Source organism: Cygnus atratus, chromosome 6 (assembly GCF_013377495.2).
Source record: "Cygnus atratus isolate AKBS03 ecotype Queensland, Australia chromosome 6, CAtr_DNAZoo_HiC_assembly, whole genome shotgun sequence".
Classification (NCBI taxonomy): domain Eukaryota; kingdom Metazoa; phylum Chordata; class Aves; order Anseriformes; family Anatidae; genus Cygnus; species Cygnus atratus.
The window spans coordinates 23,875,045-23,891,997 of record NC_066367.1 but is presented as its reverse complement, the minus strand read 5'-3'; the positions used below and the strand labels follow the sequence as shown (position 1 = coordinate 23,891,997).

Here is a 16,953-nt window from a genome sequence, read left to right as displayed (position 1 = left end):
GAGCTGATGCCTCCCTCCAAAACCACCCACAGCCTCTTCTCAAGCGCTGGCAGCCGGCCTGCCTCTCCAAACCCCTCGTCGCAGAGCCAGGCGCCGCCGAGTTGGGGCCGGTGGGTGCAGGGCACAGAGGCTTGGCAGGGTGGGAGCGTGGGGCTGGAGAAGGCAGCTCTTCGGCTTGAAAATGGGGGAGAAGGCTGCTTTGGAGAGACGGGCTGCCGTGGAGGGCAGAGAGGAGACAATTTGCAGGGAGTGATGGATGGTTAGACCATGTAGGGAAAAAGAACGACGCTGTGCTTCGCCCTGAGGACTTCGATTTGCCGTGCCACCTCGGGAGCCGTGCTGTCGGCTGGGTTTGGCTCTGGGAACGCGCTCCAGAGGTTTGCGAGCCAGCCCCTGGCGTGAGGGACGAGCCCAAGGAGCCTCACCGAGGGACCCACCGAGGGACCCAGCGAGCTCCTCACCGAGCCTGGGGCCCTCTGGGTGCCCACCCGGGGGTGCCGCAGCCCAGGCTCGGGCTGAGGCGACCCTCGGGGCCGCCATTCCCCCTCAGGGCCGGGCCGGGCAGAAAGGCCCGGCGGTGGGGCAGGAGAAGCCGGCGGGGCGCAGGGCCGAGCGGCGGCCCTGGCAGGCTGCCTGACGCCCGTCTTCTCCCGCAGGGGCCGGGCCGGGGGCGGTGCTGGCAGCCGGGCCGGGCTGTGCCGAGCCGAGCCGAGCCGAGCCGAGCCGAGCAGTGCCGCGGGCACAGCAGCATGTCGCCGCTCCGCGTCTGCATCGTGGGCTCAGGGAACTGGTGAGTGCCGCAGCGCGGGGCGCCGCGCAGGGAACCCCCCTTCCTTCCTTCCTTCCTACCTTTCTCCCTTTATCTATCGCCTTTTTTTCTTCCCTTTTCCCGTTCCTTCCTTGCCCTCCTCCCCACAGCACCTGCACCGCCGGAGCCGGGCAGGGTGCCCCCTCGGTGCCCGGGGGTCCCGGGGGCTCCGCAACAGGTGCCCGGCGGGTCCCGGGGGGCTCCGGGCTCGGCGAAAGATCTCCATGGTCCTGAAACCCGGCCCTGCCCGGTGGTGTCCCGGCTGAACCTCGTCCCTCCCCAGCTCCGTTAAAAACAATAACCCCGGGGAAATAGAAGATTTGGAGCCAGGGCAAAAGCCAGGGCAAAAAGCTCCTCTTGCTTTGGGGCTGGGGGTCTTTTTGTTTTGTAAGCTAAATGGGAATTGTCAGGATGCTCGCATCCAGTAAATGCCAATAACAAAGAGATGCCTGAGCCAATGAGAACTGCAAAAACATGAGGCTTCGACTTGATTTAAGTGTATAAAGCATTCCCAGCCTGGCACCAGGACAGCGAGATCCCAGAGAGGACCCGAGCTGTGCCTCTGTGGTTGTGTTTGTCTGTGGCAGAGCCCAGGCACTCCACATACAAGCATGGAGCAGCGAGCAGAGTGGTGATGCTGTTCGTACTCCTTTGAAAGAACCAGGACACAGGTTTCATTTAAAACCATGACTTAAATGTACCCTTTACTTCTGTCATCTTCAGCATGTAGTTTTGCATCTTGGTGCAGACACAGCTTTGTAAAAGCATTGAGTCCCCAGCTTATCCCTGCCCCCATTTATAAGAATATACCTGCTACTGCTCGGTTCTTTCTAGCCTGGAGAAAAGTACTGCTTGCAAAAGCTCCTTGGCTCTGGCAGACTTCACCGAAGTCAGTAACCTGGTCTGAATGGACTTCGCATCTTACAGTTTATATAACCTAAGCCCAAACAAACCGAACAACATGTATATGCATGTGCTTGTGATTAGCAAACCCAGCCTCCAGGTAGTTCTTTGATTGTTTTTGTACAAGGAGGGTAAGTTCTGTAAGATTTTTTAAATACCTGACAGCTAATTGGAAGCAAATACCAAAAAAGTCAATAGGTGAGGGAGTGGTTGGTTGTGAGCTGCTGAGAACACAGCGTAGTTACAGTGCAGCTCTGGACTCTCCTGCCTCGCAAAACCAGCCCACGGCTTTTTGAGTCCCTACATGCATGACATGCTTCCAGATCACAGGCTCCCTGTGCACGACATCTCTAACATATGGTCTTTCACAAACAACTGTACAGCTAGGCCTTCTCTGGGAACCCACCATCACACAGCTGGCTCACTGCAGCATCCCCTTCCTTGGCCCTCATAGACCCATCACTCCTGCACCCTGCTTCCCTGACTGCCGCTGTTCCCAAGTCATTCCAGCGCTTGCTTCCCTCCCTTGCCACACTCCTCTTCCTCGCCTTAAACACAGCCTGCATGAGCTGCTTGTTATTGCTTCTGAGCCCCCCAAGAGCCATGGCTGAACATCCAGGAGTCAGCTTTTACCTTTGATCAGCCAACAATTAAAGACTTAGTTACTCTCTTGCTCTCATCCTCAAGCAAGCATCTCATGCCTTTTCCCAAGCTGTTCCCTTTCCATAAAACATTCTCAAAAGCCAGTTGGTTGGTTTTCTTTTTTTCTTTTTTTTTTTTTTTCTTTTTTCACAGTGTGTATCTACAAAACTGAAAAGAGCTATGCCATGGAGATACTGAGACTCCAGCCCAGCAAATCGCTTAGTACTATCTGCTTACTTGTACTACCTGTCTGCCTGGGTTCATCTCTTACTTCCTACCGTACGGACAGACTGTAAAATCTCCGTGAAGTAGATAAATGTTGTTCTCTAGTGTTTAAATTACATCTATTCATAGTCTCTATGGCAGTACAGGTAATCTTAGCCCAACACAGAAATATGTTTTTCTTTGGCAAACATTGTCTCCTTATATTCCTCCCGAATATTTGTGCGACAGCTCAGATAACTGCACGTGAGGCTTTCCTGCAGCTCAGAAACATGGCCAACATGTGACACAACATTTTGCAATAGCTAATGTCAGCTGCAGAAGTTCAGCAGGTCACACTGGCTTACTAAGTCAACACTGTCAGGAAACTCATGACTGATGTGGTTAAGTAAAGCAAGTGCTATGTTACATCTTGTAGTTGTCAGCCAGGTACAGGAGGCTTTGCGTTTAATCACGGTTCAGTTATCTGTTTTTAAAAATACAGGTTTATTTCACTGCCTGACCCTTCAGAACCCAAAAGCTCCTCCAATCTAATTAGATTCATTTGGACTCTCCTCAGTGAAGATTCAGCTTGAACTAGGCATATGTCCTTACCCTACACAGATGGCCAGGCTTTTTACTGAGGTGCATGGAAGGAAAATGAGTCAATGGCCATAAATTGAACTGGGGAGGTTCCAAATGGATATACAGAGTGGGGGGGGAAATCTATGAGGATGATAAAGCAGTGGGACAGGTTGCCCAGAGAGGAGCTGGTCCTCAGGGAGCTTTCAAGACTCAAGTGAACAAAGCCCTGAGCAAACTGATCTGAATTCAGTGTTGTTCCCGCTTTGGAGACCTCTCGGGGTCCATTACAACCTAAGCAATTAAAAAAAAAAAAAAAAAAAGAGGTGGTTGGCTAAGAGAGACTGAAGGAAGATATGATCCTCATCAAGTATCTGAAGGAGAGAAACAATATCCTTCCCTCTTAGAACAGAAATTCTTAAACTGCAGTAAGATTTAGGTTAGATGTAAGGACAATCTTTCTAACGATGAGGATAGTAAAGCCCTAGGAGGTTGTTCAGGGAAGGGAAGGTATCGGCAGTAGCTGAGGTCTGTAAGGCCTCCTTGGAACAGCTCCTGTTAGGAATGGCATAAGTACAGTTGAAAGGGATTAGCTGGTTTCATGGGGTCTCTCAGCTCTGTTTTTCACCAGTTCCAATGTGTGTCACAAATACCTTCATATTTGCATATAAAAAATAATGGGTCTTATTTAAATTATTCTTCATCAAAAAAAAAAAAATCCCATTGTATCAATAGGAAATCTCCAAATAAGAGACCTTTTTTTTCTTAGCAATATGTAAATCACTTCCACCATGACTGAATGTAATTGGAGAAGAATAATGATTGGCAGTTTTCACTTACCTATAAAAACGATCTAAGTGGAGTTCTCAGCCATCTATTAATCTTCACTAAAGAGAGTTTTGGAGAAATAAAATAGAATGTCAAAGTCTTCATACGTGCGTGTCCTTGGTTTTGTTTGCATAAGCAGAGCTTCTCTGCCAAGCCTGTGTAGTCTACTGAGCACTGGCTTCACAGACAAAGCAATTCTTCTTTCCAAGGCTGATTAGTGGTGACTGTAAATTTTAAATGGACCAAATGAAACAGTGCGTCAGTTTTTGAACTGTTTAATTGTTTCATAGAGAGAGGTTTTCCCTGATGACCACTGGGTGCCTTTTAAACATTACACCTCGTCTCCCCAAGATTCCTAGAGAAACCAATCAAAAACGTGGTGATTTGTGAAGCTAGCTTTATGCCTGAGATACCTTCATGGGTATCTTGTCAATGGGAGAATACTTGGGCGGAAACATCCAAGCACATTGGTAATGACAGCTCTGCAGGAAGGTAAGCTTTATCTACTGAAAGCTGCAAGTCCCAGTCAGGATTTCAGAAGTTAGAGCTGGAACCTGCATCTTTCAACAGAAGACCACAAATATTTGGTACAGTCACAGGCTATAAACCACCCCCCCCAAAAAAGCCACCTTGACGCACATTCTGTACATCTTCTAAACATTTCTATACTGCAGTCTTTTTAGGTTTGTCTTCAGCTTTTCAGAGTGAAAGAGAATGCTGGGGCTCCACTGAGACTGAAGCCTCTTTTTACTCTCCTAAGTGCCCTGTAAATAAATAGCAAAAAGAAGTCTCTGCTTCCAAAAAGTTCTGGTCTAAGGAAAGAAAGAAAAATGGAGAGGTGATGCTGGGTGTAAGCGGGGAAAGTTATTACCATTTTGTAGATAAGAAGCAGGTAAAAATCACCTCTCACTAAAGAAGGCTACAACACAACCTAGAAAATGAATTTAGATCTGAAGTCTTAGTGTTTATGTGTAAAAATAACTTTTCTTATTAATACATATTTATGATGGTGAGCCACAATTCCTCTTCAGCTCAGGCCTTGATTATGCTCACTGTTGGAGAACAGGGGAAGAGAACCAGAACATAAGAAATTTTATGGATAATACGAACATATGATGTAATTGTATGCCTTTCTTTCAAAAAAAAAAATAAAGGTTTACCCTGGAAATATTTACGTACATATTTTACACTTACAAAGGACCAGAACAAATTATCCCCCCTTTTTGTTTTTCTTTTTAATTTGAAAGAAAGCGTTACAGCAGCTCAGGATATAGCATGCAGTCAACACTGGGAAAGTGAAAATTGATCTCAGTAGGATTTCTTTATAGTTAAAGATTAAGATGAAACCCTTATTCTTTTATTATTTATTGAGCAATTAGCCTTGTGCAAGCCTGTTACATCAAAAACCAAATTGAGCCAAGGAAAGCCAGTTACAACATGGCTTCCCTTTGAACCATTCACGGCACAGACCTGACTGGACTTCGTCTTGGATGTACTTAAGACTTTTATCAGTTACAGAAAGCAACTAAATCCTGTTCATGCTCCTAATTGCAGGTATATCACAAGTGAGTCAGAGGACAAGAATGTCATAACTGGAACTCCTCTTTCAGTTATGTTACCAAAATAGCCAGTACTTTAAAGTAGTATTAAAGCAAAAAGAAGAGGAAAAATAAAAATCGCCCTTTCCTACCCCAAGATAATTTAAAGGGCATCAAGCAATATTCTCAGTATTTTTTGCAGATTTTTAATTTTCTCTTGCTAAGAGAATAAGTGAAAGTTCACAAGGCTGCAGTGCTGGATGGGGTAATAAAATTATTGCCTAAACCGAGATAAAAAATGCTCAGCACGACCACGAGTAAACCGGATGGTTCAAATATCTTCAGATATTCTGGATCTTATTACGCTGATAATTAGAACCACATCTAAAGAGAAATCACCAGGGTGATTTTTTTTTTTCTAAAGATAATTCCTTAGTTTTTATATCTTACATAAAATCCTTATTGCAACTGTTTGGCTATTGGTAGAACTTGGCATGCATCTATTTTAGATGAGATGCACAAAGACTGGCACAGTAAGATCAATCAGGAGTACTTTGCTACCTGGATTATTTCGGAGTTGGTTTTCAGAAAAAGAAAATCTCAGGAGCAAGAGATATTCAATTAGCCCCAGAGAGTATATTTTTAGCGCTGTTGATGGTATATCACACTTCCACTCTGTAATCTTTCTTATGACATTACAGTAATGTTTTCTCTAGTTCTACTTTTTGTGATTTTAAACTATTTTTTGTTTTGTTTTGTTTGATGGAGGGTAGTGGATAAAGCTTTCTGATAAATTTAGAAGCAGATGAAGCTTTGTAGCATAGGCTTTTTATGAGTTATGTTGAAAGTAACTTGCGTTTCCAGTTGGCAATGAAAGTTTGTTTCCTATCAGTTCTTTCTTTCTTTATTTTTAAAAAGGGGATCAGCCATAGCAAGAATCATTGGCAAAAATGTCCAGAAGTCCAACAGATTTGATCCCACTGTCAAGATGTGGGTATTTGAAGAGATTATCAATGGAAGAAAACTCTCAGAAATAATCAACCAGGAACATGAAAATGTTAAGTATCTTCCTGGATACAAGATACCTAAAAATGTGGTAAGTTGGAAAAAAAATCACTGATTTTATTTATTTTAATTTTTGATAAGGAAGGCAACAAGTGGCAATCTTTAAACTAGGAAGTAGTTCACCGCCTTGTTGTGGTTTGCCACCTAACTCACTCCAGTATTTTAAGTATGAAATATAACTTACTTCTGGGACTTCTGCTCCTCTCTTGTCACGCAATTTCAAACAGCCAACTGTGTCGAATACTGATACATAATATGCCATCCTCCTCCCCAGCATAACTCAGCATATCTCTGCTTGCTATTTCTAGAGCTGTGTATACACAGAGCAGAGAGATTTTTAAACCCACAGCATCTTCTGGATAAAGAGGGAAAGCTACTGCTCTCCCTTCTTCTAAAAAAGGGAATCAACAGCATGGCTAACAAGGAGATGAACAGTGAGCTAATGGTTTTTGGGTGATGTCAGGATAGCAACACGTTACTAAATAATGCTGCAAGTTCCACACAAAATATAAGGTATTTAATTTTCATATACATTTGAAATACCAAATTATACCTCACTATTTAATCAGCTTAGATCATTTAGAGCTACTGAAGCAAGCAAAGGGAGGCTTTTTGGCTGTTCAAGATTTCGCCAACCGACAGAGCTCTGGGAATTAAAGAAAGTAGCACTGCATTTCTAGAATAGCTGTAGTTGTAAAAGGAAGTTAAGATGCTGCACGTGGTGGGTCTCCTTGCTTGGAGAGTGGTTATATATAGAACCACATTTAGTGCTGGGATTGCAGTTTTGTACTCCCATGGTTTGAACTTGGCATGCAGCTCTCCTGGGTTCAAACTGAATTGCTGTTGTTATTTTCACAGTCCTGTAACAGATCAACAAGCTTGTTTTCATCATTTGAGAGCAGCTTCATCCTATCTATAACAAAGCCTCTGAGACTTTACCAGCAGAAATCAGCTGGTTGCAGTAAGCCTGGAGGGCTCAGCTCCAACTGAGGAAAACAAATATTTTTCCTCATATTGTTTCTCTACGTTTTGGAGAGACGGAAATGCTGTCTGTACAGTGCTATGGGCGCGGTCTGCTGATCCTGGCCTTACTTTGCCATCTTCCTTTAGAAGCAGCCTTGCTGGTAGCAGTGCTGATTCTTCTGCAGGGAATCACACTTGCTCTAAGGCTGAGACTAAGGGCAATATTTTCTCTGATTTTAATAGCAAACTTAAATGCAGCTGCTGTTTCCTTTGTAACCTGGCTTTAATTGTTCTGAGTCACACTAGCATTCAGAGGAAGCTACAGCTTGCTGGTTATTAAGAATGTTGCAGGAATGGTGCTATCCTGCAAGGTGTGAGAACTGTTGCCTGGTGTGAGGGGCTCATTTCCATTGCTACGCTTGTCCCAGGTGGCTGTACCAGACGTGGCTGAAGCAGCAAATGGGGCAGACATCTTAGTATTTGTTCTACCACATCAATTCATCGGACGAATCTGTGAACAGATTGCAGACCAGATAAAACCTGGAACATTTGGGATTTCACTGATCAAGGTAAGTTGTCCTCTCCACAAGAATCAATGTGTAAAGAGTAAATAAATGTGTTCAACTTAAGGATAGGAACTCCAGCCCTCGCTGCATGCTCTGCGTAAGTATGAGCTTTTCTTTCTGCAAGAGTTAAAGCCTCCAAGCCTCAGATAGTCCTTCTGCCATTCATGTGACCAGAGGGGAAGGGATTGGGCAACCCCACTGGGTTAAGAGTAACCATTCTTGTCACCCATCTTTAGCCTGGATCAGTTCCCACTTGAACCAGCACAGAGGTGAAAATGCACAGAATGAGGGCTGCATAAACTGGCACGGCTGCCAGAAAAAATATTCCAACTACAGCCTCAGTTAACTCTTACCTGGACAGAGCACTGGGCCTGAGCACCTGTCCTGAGTACATGCAAAGCTGTTCATGGCAACATTAAAACTGCACCGTAACATTAACAATTTTGCAGAACTGAAGCAATTTCATTGTGTAATGAAACAAGTAATCTGTTTTTAAAGGTTAGAGGTACCAGGTTATCATAACCTTAAAAGGAATTAATATTTTAAGAGAATCTCAAACTAAAAGCTAGAGGCAAAGTGTAGCAATATAGTCTACTGCTTCTCTGTGGATTGTGTTACAGGAAACATCCTATTTAAAATAGGAATGAAAGAAATTTAATTCAAGTTTTCAGACTGGAATATTGGCTCCTCTTCCCTTTAATACCCTTTAATACCAATGAAGCACTCAGATTAATACTTAAGATCTTGCTAAAAAGCCACTGCTTGTAAGCTTCATTTAAAAGTATGGTTCTGTACTACAGGTGCTTAACACAAAGGAAAAATACAGCCTAAAAAAAAAACACCCTCAAGGCAGTAGCATTGGATGTGAGGCCTGTGGCAGGGTTAACTCAACTGCACCTTCTCCCTGAACTTTACTTGAGTTTGCAGAGCATTTGTACTAATGGCTAACACTAGTGAATATAACACCTGGATTCTTCCAATTAGAACCAGGGAGAGCTGCAGGCAATAGGACATCTCCTGCGTTACCAGTGCTTTGCTGCTGTTATTTTCCTATTCTAATAACTTTGACTATTGTCTTTTATTCAGGGGATTGATGAGGGTCCTGAAGGCCTGAAGCTCATATCTGACCTCATTCGAGAGAAACTGAAAATAGAAATCAGCGTGCTTATGGGGGCTAACATAGCCAAAGAAGTGGCTGATGAAAAGTTCTGTGAAACCACCATTGGTAACTATTGCAAAGGGCAAATTATAGCTGCTATCTTCAGTTTGACTTCACCTGTGGCTGGGAAACACGATAGTGTTCTAGAGGCAGCAGTGGAACCACACTGCATGCTGAACTCATTCAAGGAGGCAGCACAACTTCCAGGGAGTTTGGTGCTGGCACGGTCAGATTGAAAATGAGAGCAGATTTCAGTACTGAGAACTGTTCGCTCATTTCATCCATTAAAAAAATACAGCTTAATCCTATTCCTGTAGGAGTTATCAAAAGCCTGTCTGCAAAGCCCAATGCTGAGTAACTAGGCAGTGATACACTATGTAGTTTAGCTAGAAACGCATAATCAGGAGCTACCTATGTGCTCACACCCCCTGAGGTGTATTTCTCCATCTTCAAATTTCCTTGTTCGAAAAAGCAGCAGTAACATTCTGTTCTTCCCTCTCATTCGGGCTGCTTGCCAAGGCACAGCCTCAGATGCTCCTGGAACTGGGTCTGACCTGACTTGGAAAGTTCGGCCAGCAGCTTTTAAAATCCACTTGATTTTTGACTTGCTTTTTGAAGTCAGCAGATATTAAAGTTACATTCTTCAATAGCTAGTGAAGATAAAAGTTGTTATTGCAGTACTGTTCTATTGCCATGCAGAGGTTATAGTGATAGTGAAAACCATACCAGCTGGGTATTTGTTGCTGGCAAAGAAACTAGACACGAATAGGACTAGACATGGTTAGGGGAGTTGAGCAATATTCATTTTCTTGGGGATGGTTCAATTTCTGCTGGCCCAGTTTTAAGCCATGCTATGATGATAACTGTGGAAAGAGGCCTGCTTGCCCCTTGGCTTGTGGGGCCTCAAAGTGTTTCTGCTTTTGGAAAGCCACATAGCCCAGAAACAGTCACCTCAAAGAAAACCCTACCATCAGTTATTTTTAAAGGATGAGAAACAAATACAAAAGTTTCTCATGAGGTGGGGCAGAAACCCCACAGCCACCACACTGGTGTTACCCCAGAACCCCTCCAGGAGCAACAACCGGAAAATGCTACAGAGCCTCACTGCTGAGCTTTCTCTGAAAGAAACAAAACTGCCTCGCATAAAAACAAAGTGAAACTCCATTCAAAAATCTTTGCCTGTTGGCCAAGGGCTCTTTGGATAAAGTCAACCTAAACCACTTCATCAGTCAGGGCTTTCTACCCTTCCTCTCACTACCTAGGGCTAGCGCTGTAATGACATGATACATGACCTTGGTAGAATTGGTAACAAAATTGCTCCAGCAGAGCAAACGTTCAACTTCATTATCTGTGGATCTCCTTGTAACTGGGAATTAATTTGGCATTAATCATTTTCACCCCACAATAATACTTAGCAATTACAGCTTTTTACATTTTCAAAGGAACAATTATACTGGGGTGCTGTACAAAGCAATCTGTAAATATTATCCTGTTAAACGTGCAGTAGGGTGGTGCAAGGATTGCGGTGACCAGCTCATGCTCACAGCGCGAGTCACAGGAGCCCCTGGCTCAGTGGACTGTGGCTCCAGGGCAGGGCAGGGCAGGGCGAGTTGAAGGCAGGTTGGAGCAAAAACCCTGAGGAGTCTCATTTTTAATTAGGTCCCTCTCAGTTTAATCACTTGCAAGGTTTGTGGTTATACAAGCTTCCTCAGGCAGACATCTCAGCTAGGGGCTGTCTACTTTTAAGCTCTTCAAAGCGTTAGTAAGCAATACTCAGTCCGTGCACTAGGACTTGTATATATTTGTATATACTTGTATATATTTACCCTGGCTTCCAGCAGCAGTGTTATTTCCAGTTACTGGGACCACAAAACCTAAGTGGTCCCTGGGACCTTACTTCGGGTTTCAGTTAGTTGTGCATACTAATGTCACTCAAACATTACAAATGCTCCAACTTTCATCTTTCCTTCCCGCAGGGTGCAAAAATGAAAACCAAGGGCAGATCTTTAAAGAATTAATGCAGACCCCCAATTTCAGGATTACCGTGGTGCCTGATGTTGATACAGTGGAGATCTGTGGAGCCTTAAAAGTCAGTGATTTCAGACTAATTCGTTTTTATTAGGGCTAAATTCTACCCTCACCTGAGTCTTCTGTAAGCCACGTGGTCTAATATTAGTCCTACCACTGTAGGATTGAGTGAGCACGGACAAAACGCCTAGTTCACAGGCCAGCTTTCCAATCTGGAAAAAAAAAAAAGCAAAATTTACTTAGAGATATAATTGGTGGCAAAACATTTCAAAACAGCTGTATTTTAATTTACCGGTCACCTCTGCTTCTGAGGGCAGAATTTAGTCCCCTATATTTTCTTGGTTTACGTTGTACACGCATGGAACAAAGTCTTTTACTATGTACAGTAATTCCAACTAATAACTTATTGTCACAGTTCAAGTAGCAACCCACTAGAAAGTTTGTGTCAGAAGCACCATTCAGTGTTGGAAGCACACCTGTACAGCATTCAGCCATATCCACATACAGATCCCAGACTAGGTCAAAAGAAATACCCATATCATCAAGTTTCCATGGCAGGGGCACTTTAAGATTTAGGGGTTGTTTTTCTTAAATGTGTCAAAAGTGACTCCAGGCTACAATCTTTGTAGCTTGCATAAATTCAGCCATTTGTACTTTAACGATTCACCTTTCCTTGGAGGAGGGATTGCCAGCTAGTAAAGAATGGGTCCTGTTTAACCCAGGTATGAACAAATTATTCACATAGAAATAACCAAAGATTTTGCTTTCAACTATAGACTGGAACTGGGAGTAGTAGAGGGCATAGAGAGGCGAGAAGTTGTTTCTGGTTTGTGGAAAACGTTTTTTCTCCCTGAAGTCATTCCTTTTGCTAAAACAAACAAACAAAACAAACCTGCACTGGGGCACATGCATGTCTGGGAGTAAATACTTCAATGGCAGTACCACTAACATGTACCTCAAATGAAATGAACTACGCTTCTTCAGGGACTGCAAACTGGGGGATGAGGAGGGACGCATGCAGGACAACTGCGAAGATGTTTAGGATCTTTAGGATCTCAAGACATTTGTTTAGGTCTGTAGAAAAGGTCAATTCTACTGACCACTCTTGCAGGCAAAAACAAGGTTTGATCTATTACAGCATCAGTATGTAGAACCGATAACTGTTGAAGCTACAGACCAACAGAAAAAAGATAGAGGCATGTCTTCACTGAGAATGGTTTAAACAGTTAAAACAGAAAAGTCAGCGAGCTCCAGCTTGGAACTAGCGGAAAAACAAAACATTAATTGCATGCATGCGACATGATTGCAATGTTACAATATTAAACAAGTTGCTCTGTGTTTTGCCCACTGGAATAACTTTGTAAAGTGGATACTTTATAAAGTCTTTTAAAGTCTAGCAAATTTTCCTCAACTGTAATAAGATGCCTGCCTTCTTCACAACAAACTCATAGCCACTGCGAATTGAACCTGGGGCCTTATTCCAGTGAATCAAGTGCAGACAGATTGGTGGAATTTTCTTAAAGTTTGATGTACATTGATGAATTGTATGTCTTATCTGACGATTTCCTTTCGTTCTCTATCCACTAAACTGTTTTTAGAACATTGTAGCAGTAGGAGCTGGGTTCTGCGACGGACTGAATTTTGGTGATAACACAAAGGCAGCAGTTATACGTTTAGGCCTTATGGAAATGGTGGCCTTTGCCAAGATGTTCTGCAGGGGACCGGTATCGATAGCCACTTTTCTGGAAAGCTGTGGAGTTGCTGACCTAATCACTACCTGCTATGGAGGACGCAACAGAAAAGTAGCAGAAGCCTTTGCACGCACAGGAAAAGTAAGGAGGATTTTGAAATATTTTAAACTAAAAAAATGAAATCCTGTGTTTTAAACTAAAAAGAAAAAAAATCCTGTGTAATGCTACAATACGTTCATTACGATCATTAGCTTTTTACCTGCTCGGTAACTGCTACTACTGCAGCAGTATTTCCTCTGATGCAAGTAATCGGTCTCCTCTCTTCTAGTCCATAGAGCAATTGGAGAATGAGATGCTGAATGGACAAAAACTACAAGGTCCTCAGACTTCGGCTGAAGTCTACAAGATTCTGAAACAGAGAAGTCTGCTCGATAAGTAAGTGCTTTGATTTGAAAAGACAAACAAACAAGAAAAACACCTGACTCAACAGGCATCACCAAGAATTACGGGTGATTCATAAACACGAGTACCATTAAGGAGGTTAACTACCCTGTTATTTCCACAACTGGTTTCTACATCTTGGGCCACCATTAAACTTAGCAAGACTCCTCATTACCATGATCAGTAGAATGGGATGAAGGCAAAACAGTGTTAAAGAAACAAGCCACAGACATATAAGACACCAAAGAAGTCCACGGGAGCTACCTAGATATCACTGGTCCGCCCTGAACACAACTGATGCACACATACAGAGTGAGCTTGTGAACATGATCAAAGGGTCTCTCATTCTCAGTATGTCAGCGTTGCAGCAATACTGCTCTCAGTGCAAATATGAACTAAGTCATCTCAGTATAAAATTCAGGAGTATGCTTACAATCAAAAAATTGTATACACATTGAATATATAATATGTGCTGATATCAATGCTCTAGTGCCACAAAAGAAGCTAGTGCTGAAATATAGAACTACTTCTAATTGTTTGGGAAGAGGGGTAATAAGATTATTCATAATTTGAAGCCTTTGTCTCAGGTTATACAAAGGAAAGATTAAACTTTCCCTCCACCTTGCAGCCTGTCCTATGTTAGTAATATAACGAGGTCAAACACTGCTAAACAAATACTTAAAAAAATGTTAGAATATTAACAAATAAAGCAGAAGATAAGAAAAAAAAGCTTATTTTGACAGGATGTAAACCTATGTCAAAGCTTAATCTAATGAGTATCCCTGTAATTACTGTCAATTACAGACTCAGCTCCAAGTCATTCAGTGGTATCATTTATACCACATAATGATGGTAAGACAGCTTACAAGTATTAAAAAAAAACCACAACACCTTCAAGCCAAGAAAAGGAAATCATTAAGACATTTCCATTGTTTTGAGTCTTTTTTAGCCTTTTAGATATCAGTTATGAATACAAATAACATATGCATTTTGCACACAGAAGGGAAAGGGATATATGCACTTCAAGATTTTTTCAGTAAATGAAAACACTGGATAACAATTTTGTCTCCAAAACTGATTTTCTCTGTTGTCACCCTCTCTGAGCCACACCCCCCCCCCAAATTGGCATTAAGCTCCTCTTTATTGTCCTAACTTCATTCCTACTGCTTTGTTTTTTTCATCTACAATTTACAGTCTTCCAGTCAATGTAAACAACAACAACGAACTATTTTTTTCCCCACTATAAACAAAATGGATGTTTATGTAAAATTTAAAAACTATTTTTACATGCTTCTTTTAGGTTTCCATTATTTACAACCATCTACAAGATTTGCTACGAGGGTAGATCGATCCAGGATTTCATCTCATGTCTGCAAAACCACCCAGAACACATTTAGAAGTTTGCTCTCCTCATCTGGTTGTGCTCTCATGTTTTCAGGACTTCTATCCACTCCACAGCAAATAAAGCAGACAAACAGGTTGTGTGGCAATGCTTGCTGTAAAAGCAACGCAGAATGTATTTCAGTATCCTCTTTCTGGGGGTGAAAATCTGCCTTTCAGCATTATATCCGAGAACAGGAATCGAATGTAAAAACATAACAGACTTTGATTTGAGTTAGCAATTTAAGCATTTGCCTACAGTTACTTTCATGTTGATTTCAAACAGTGCCCATTGTAATTTTCAAAACAGGAGTTAATTAATGCACGTGAACCTCAGCATTGTGCCTACTAATGCTAGTTACAGAACAGCACAAGATGCCGAAAAGTTGAAGATCAAAAGAATTACAGATAAAAAAGTTCTTACAGCAGTAAGATGCAGTCACATAGGCAAATATGGGTTTTTGTAATTCCCCCTCAAACACAAATAGTATAAAGTTTTGTATTTTGTGACATTTAGTCCGTGATTTTGTTTCAAAGTGTAAGCCACTTTGGAAAAATAGGTATTGTTACTGTGCTCAGACATACGTGAATGTTTAGCAGATGTATAAATAAAGCAGTTTAAGGGGTTGTGGTGGGAAAGGAAAGAAGGGCTTTTTTAAATTATTATTATTCAGGACACTAGGAATTTTCAGTAGTGATCTGACTTTCATTGTACTTACTGTATTCTGTTGAAATACAGGGAAAAAAAATGGAATAACCAAATACATTTATTTGAGCATCAGGATTTCTGAGCAAGCATTATCCACTAGTATTTATACTAGCTGAGGGGAAAACTGAAGAAGAGATTGACAACTAGAATGCAGGCACAGCTCAGCTTGCATTCTTGTATGACACTTATCTTGAGGATGTAAGAAGCAGCAAACACCCTCTGCGTTACTTGACTTTTTATACACACATGAAAATGACCGCTACAGATGCACAGAATTCCTATAAAATTGTACTTGAAACTTGGCTGCATTTCAACGCTACCAGGAAACTCCACTGGACTGACACCAGTGCAACTCCAAGCATCTTTCCACAGACTGCAACCAACAGACTAATTCCCTGATCCTGCTGTCGCTTAAGCAATTTATCTCACACACTGCACTCCTGAAGGGAGATACCTCTATGTCTGAATTTTACACACAAACTGGTTCCTATACCAGTTTAATTTTGCTACCAATGGCATTAATTTTAGAAACATAAAAGTTTTTAAGCCGTCTAACTATATTGGGTAATTTTACATACCTGATGTTTTTCAGAGTTAAAGCCATCTATGAAATAAACAGTGTCACATTTTCTAAGCTTGAATATCCTGTTGAAAATACTCATATTTAGAGAGAAGGCAAGCAAACAGGAAGAGTAAGCTACTTCTGTTTTATCTGATTTTCCAAAGCAGCGTGTTTTTTTTTTTAATCTCTCTGTATTCACTGACATATTTTAGAAAAAAACACCACCCACATTACAAAATCCTCTCCTCTACATGTTAAGAGGAATGTTGTTGTCTTTCACATTTATCAGTTATATATATGTATAAAAATATTACTTATAAAAATAAATAATTTTTAAAATCTCAGTCTTAAAGCTAGCAAAGCTAGCTATGGTACCAGAAACAGTGGCTGTAGCATCCCTGATCTCTGAAGAGCAGCAAAGGTAGGCCATGTGAAGGCTCAGCTGGAGGAAAGGAACTGCCTGTTCGTGGCTAACAGCTCAGGGCTCTGCAGGGCGATGGAAACATTCCTTCAGCTGAAATGGGAATCACATGGCCAAATCCTTTATACAGAATTAGGGGAAAAAAAGAAAACAAAAGTCATGACCTTTCATTTCAAGTAAGAAAGCCAAATACGTAATTCTTAAATATCAAATATATCAGGATGGGATAGAGAATTCAGAAACCTCCTTGCTTCACAGGCAGTCTGAAATTCTCATAAGTGATTTATGAGCTAGTAGTAATACAGAACATTTTACATTAAAGGTATCAACAGTTTAATAAAGTGGTCAATAAATGCAGGCTTGATGTAATTTCATTTTCAAAATTCTCACAAAATAAATTACTGTTCTACTAGTGGTCCGTTATTGTGCTTATTCGTACAGCTCTCAAAGAAAAGGACAAGAAGAG

The 16,953-nt window shown here is 41.9% G+C and overlaps 1 protein-coding gene across 1 annotated transcript; it reads left to right on the top strand.

Moving 5' to 3' along the window:
* The first annotated feature begins 656 nt into the window (after positions 1–656).
* Positions 657–16,897, top strand: LOC118261407 (glycerol-3-phosphate dehydrogenase [NAD(+)], cytoplasmic-like). Its single transcript, XM_035572238.2, has 8 exons — positions 657–790; positions 6,421–6,598; positions 7,959–8,099; positions 9,183–9,321; positions 11,232–11,344; positions 12,882–13,115; positions 13,303–13,409; positions 14,716–16,897. Exons 1-8 carry the CDS (start codon positions 750–752, stop codon positions 14,810–14,812), a joined length of 1,050 nt encoding a protein of 349 aa, XP_035428131.1. The 5' UTR covers positions 657–749; the 3' UTR covers positions 14,813–16,897.
* Positions 16,898–16,953: the final 56 nt, after the last annotated feature.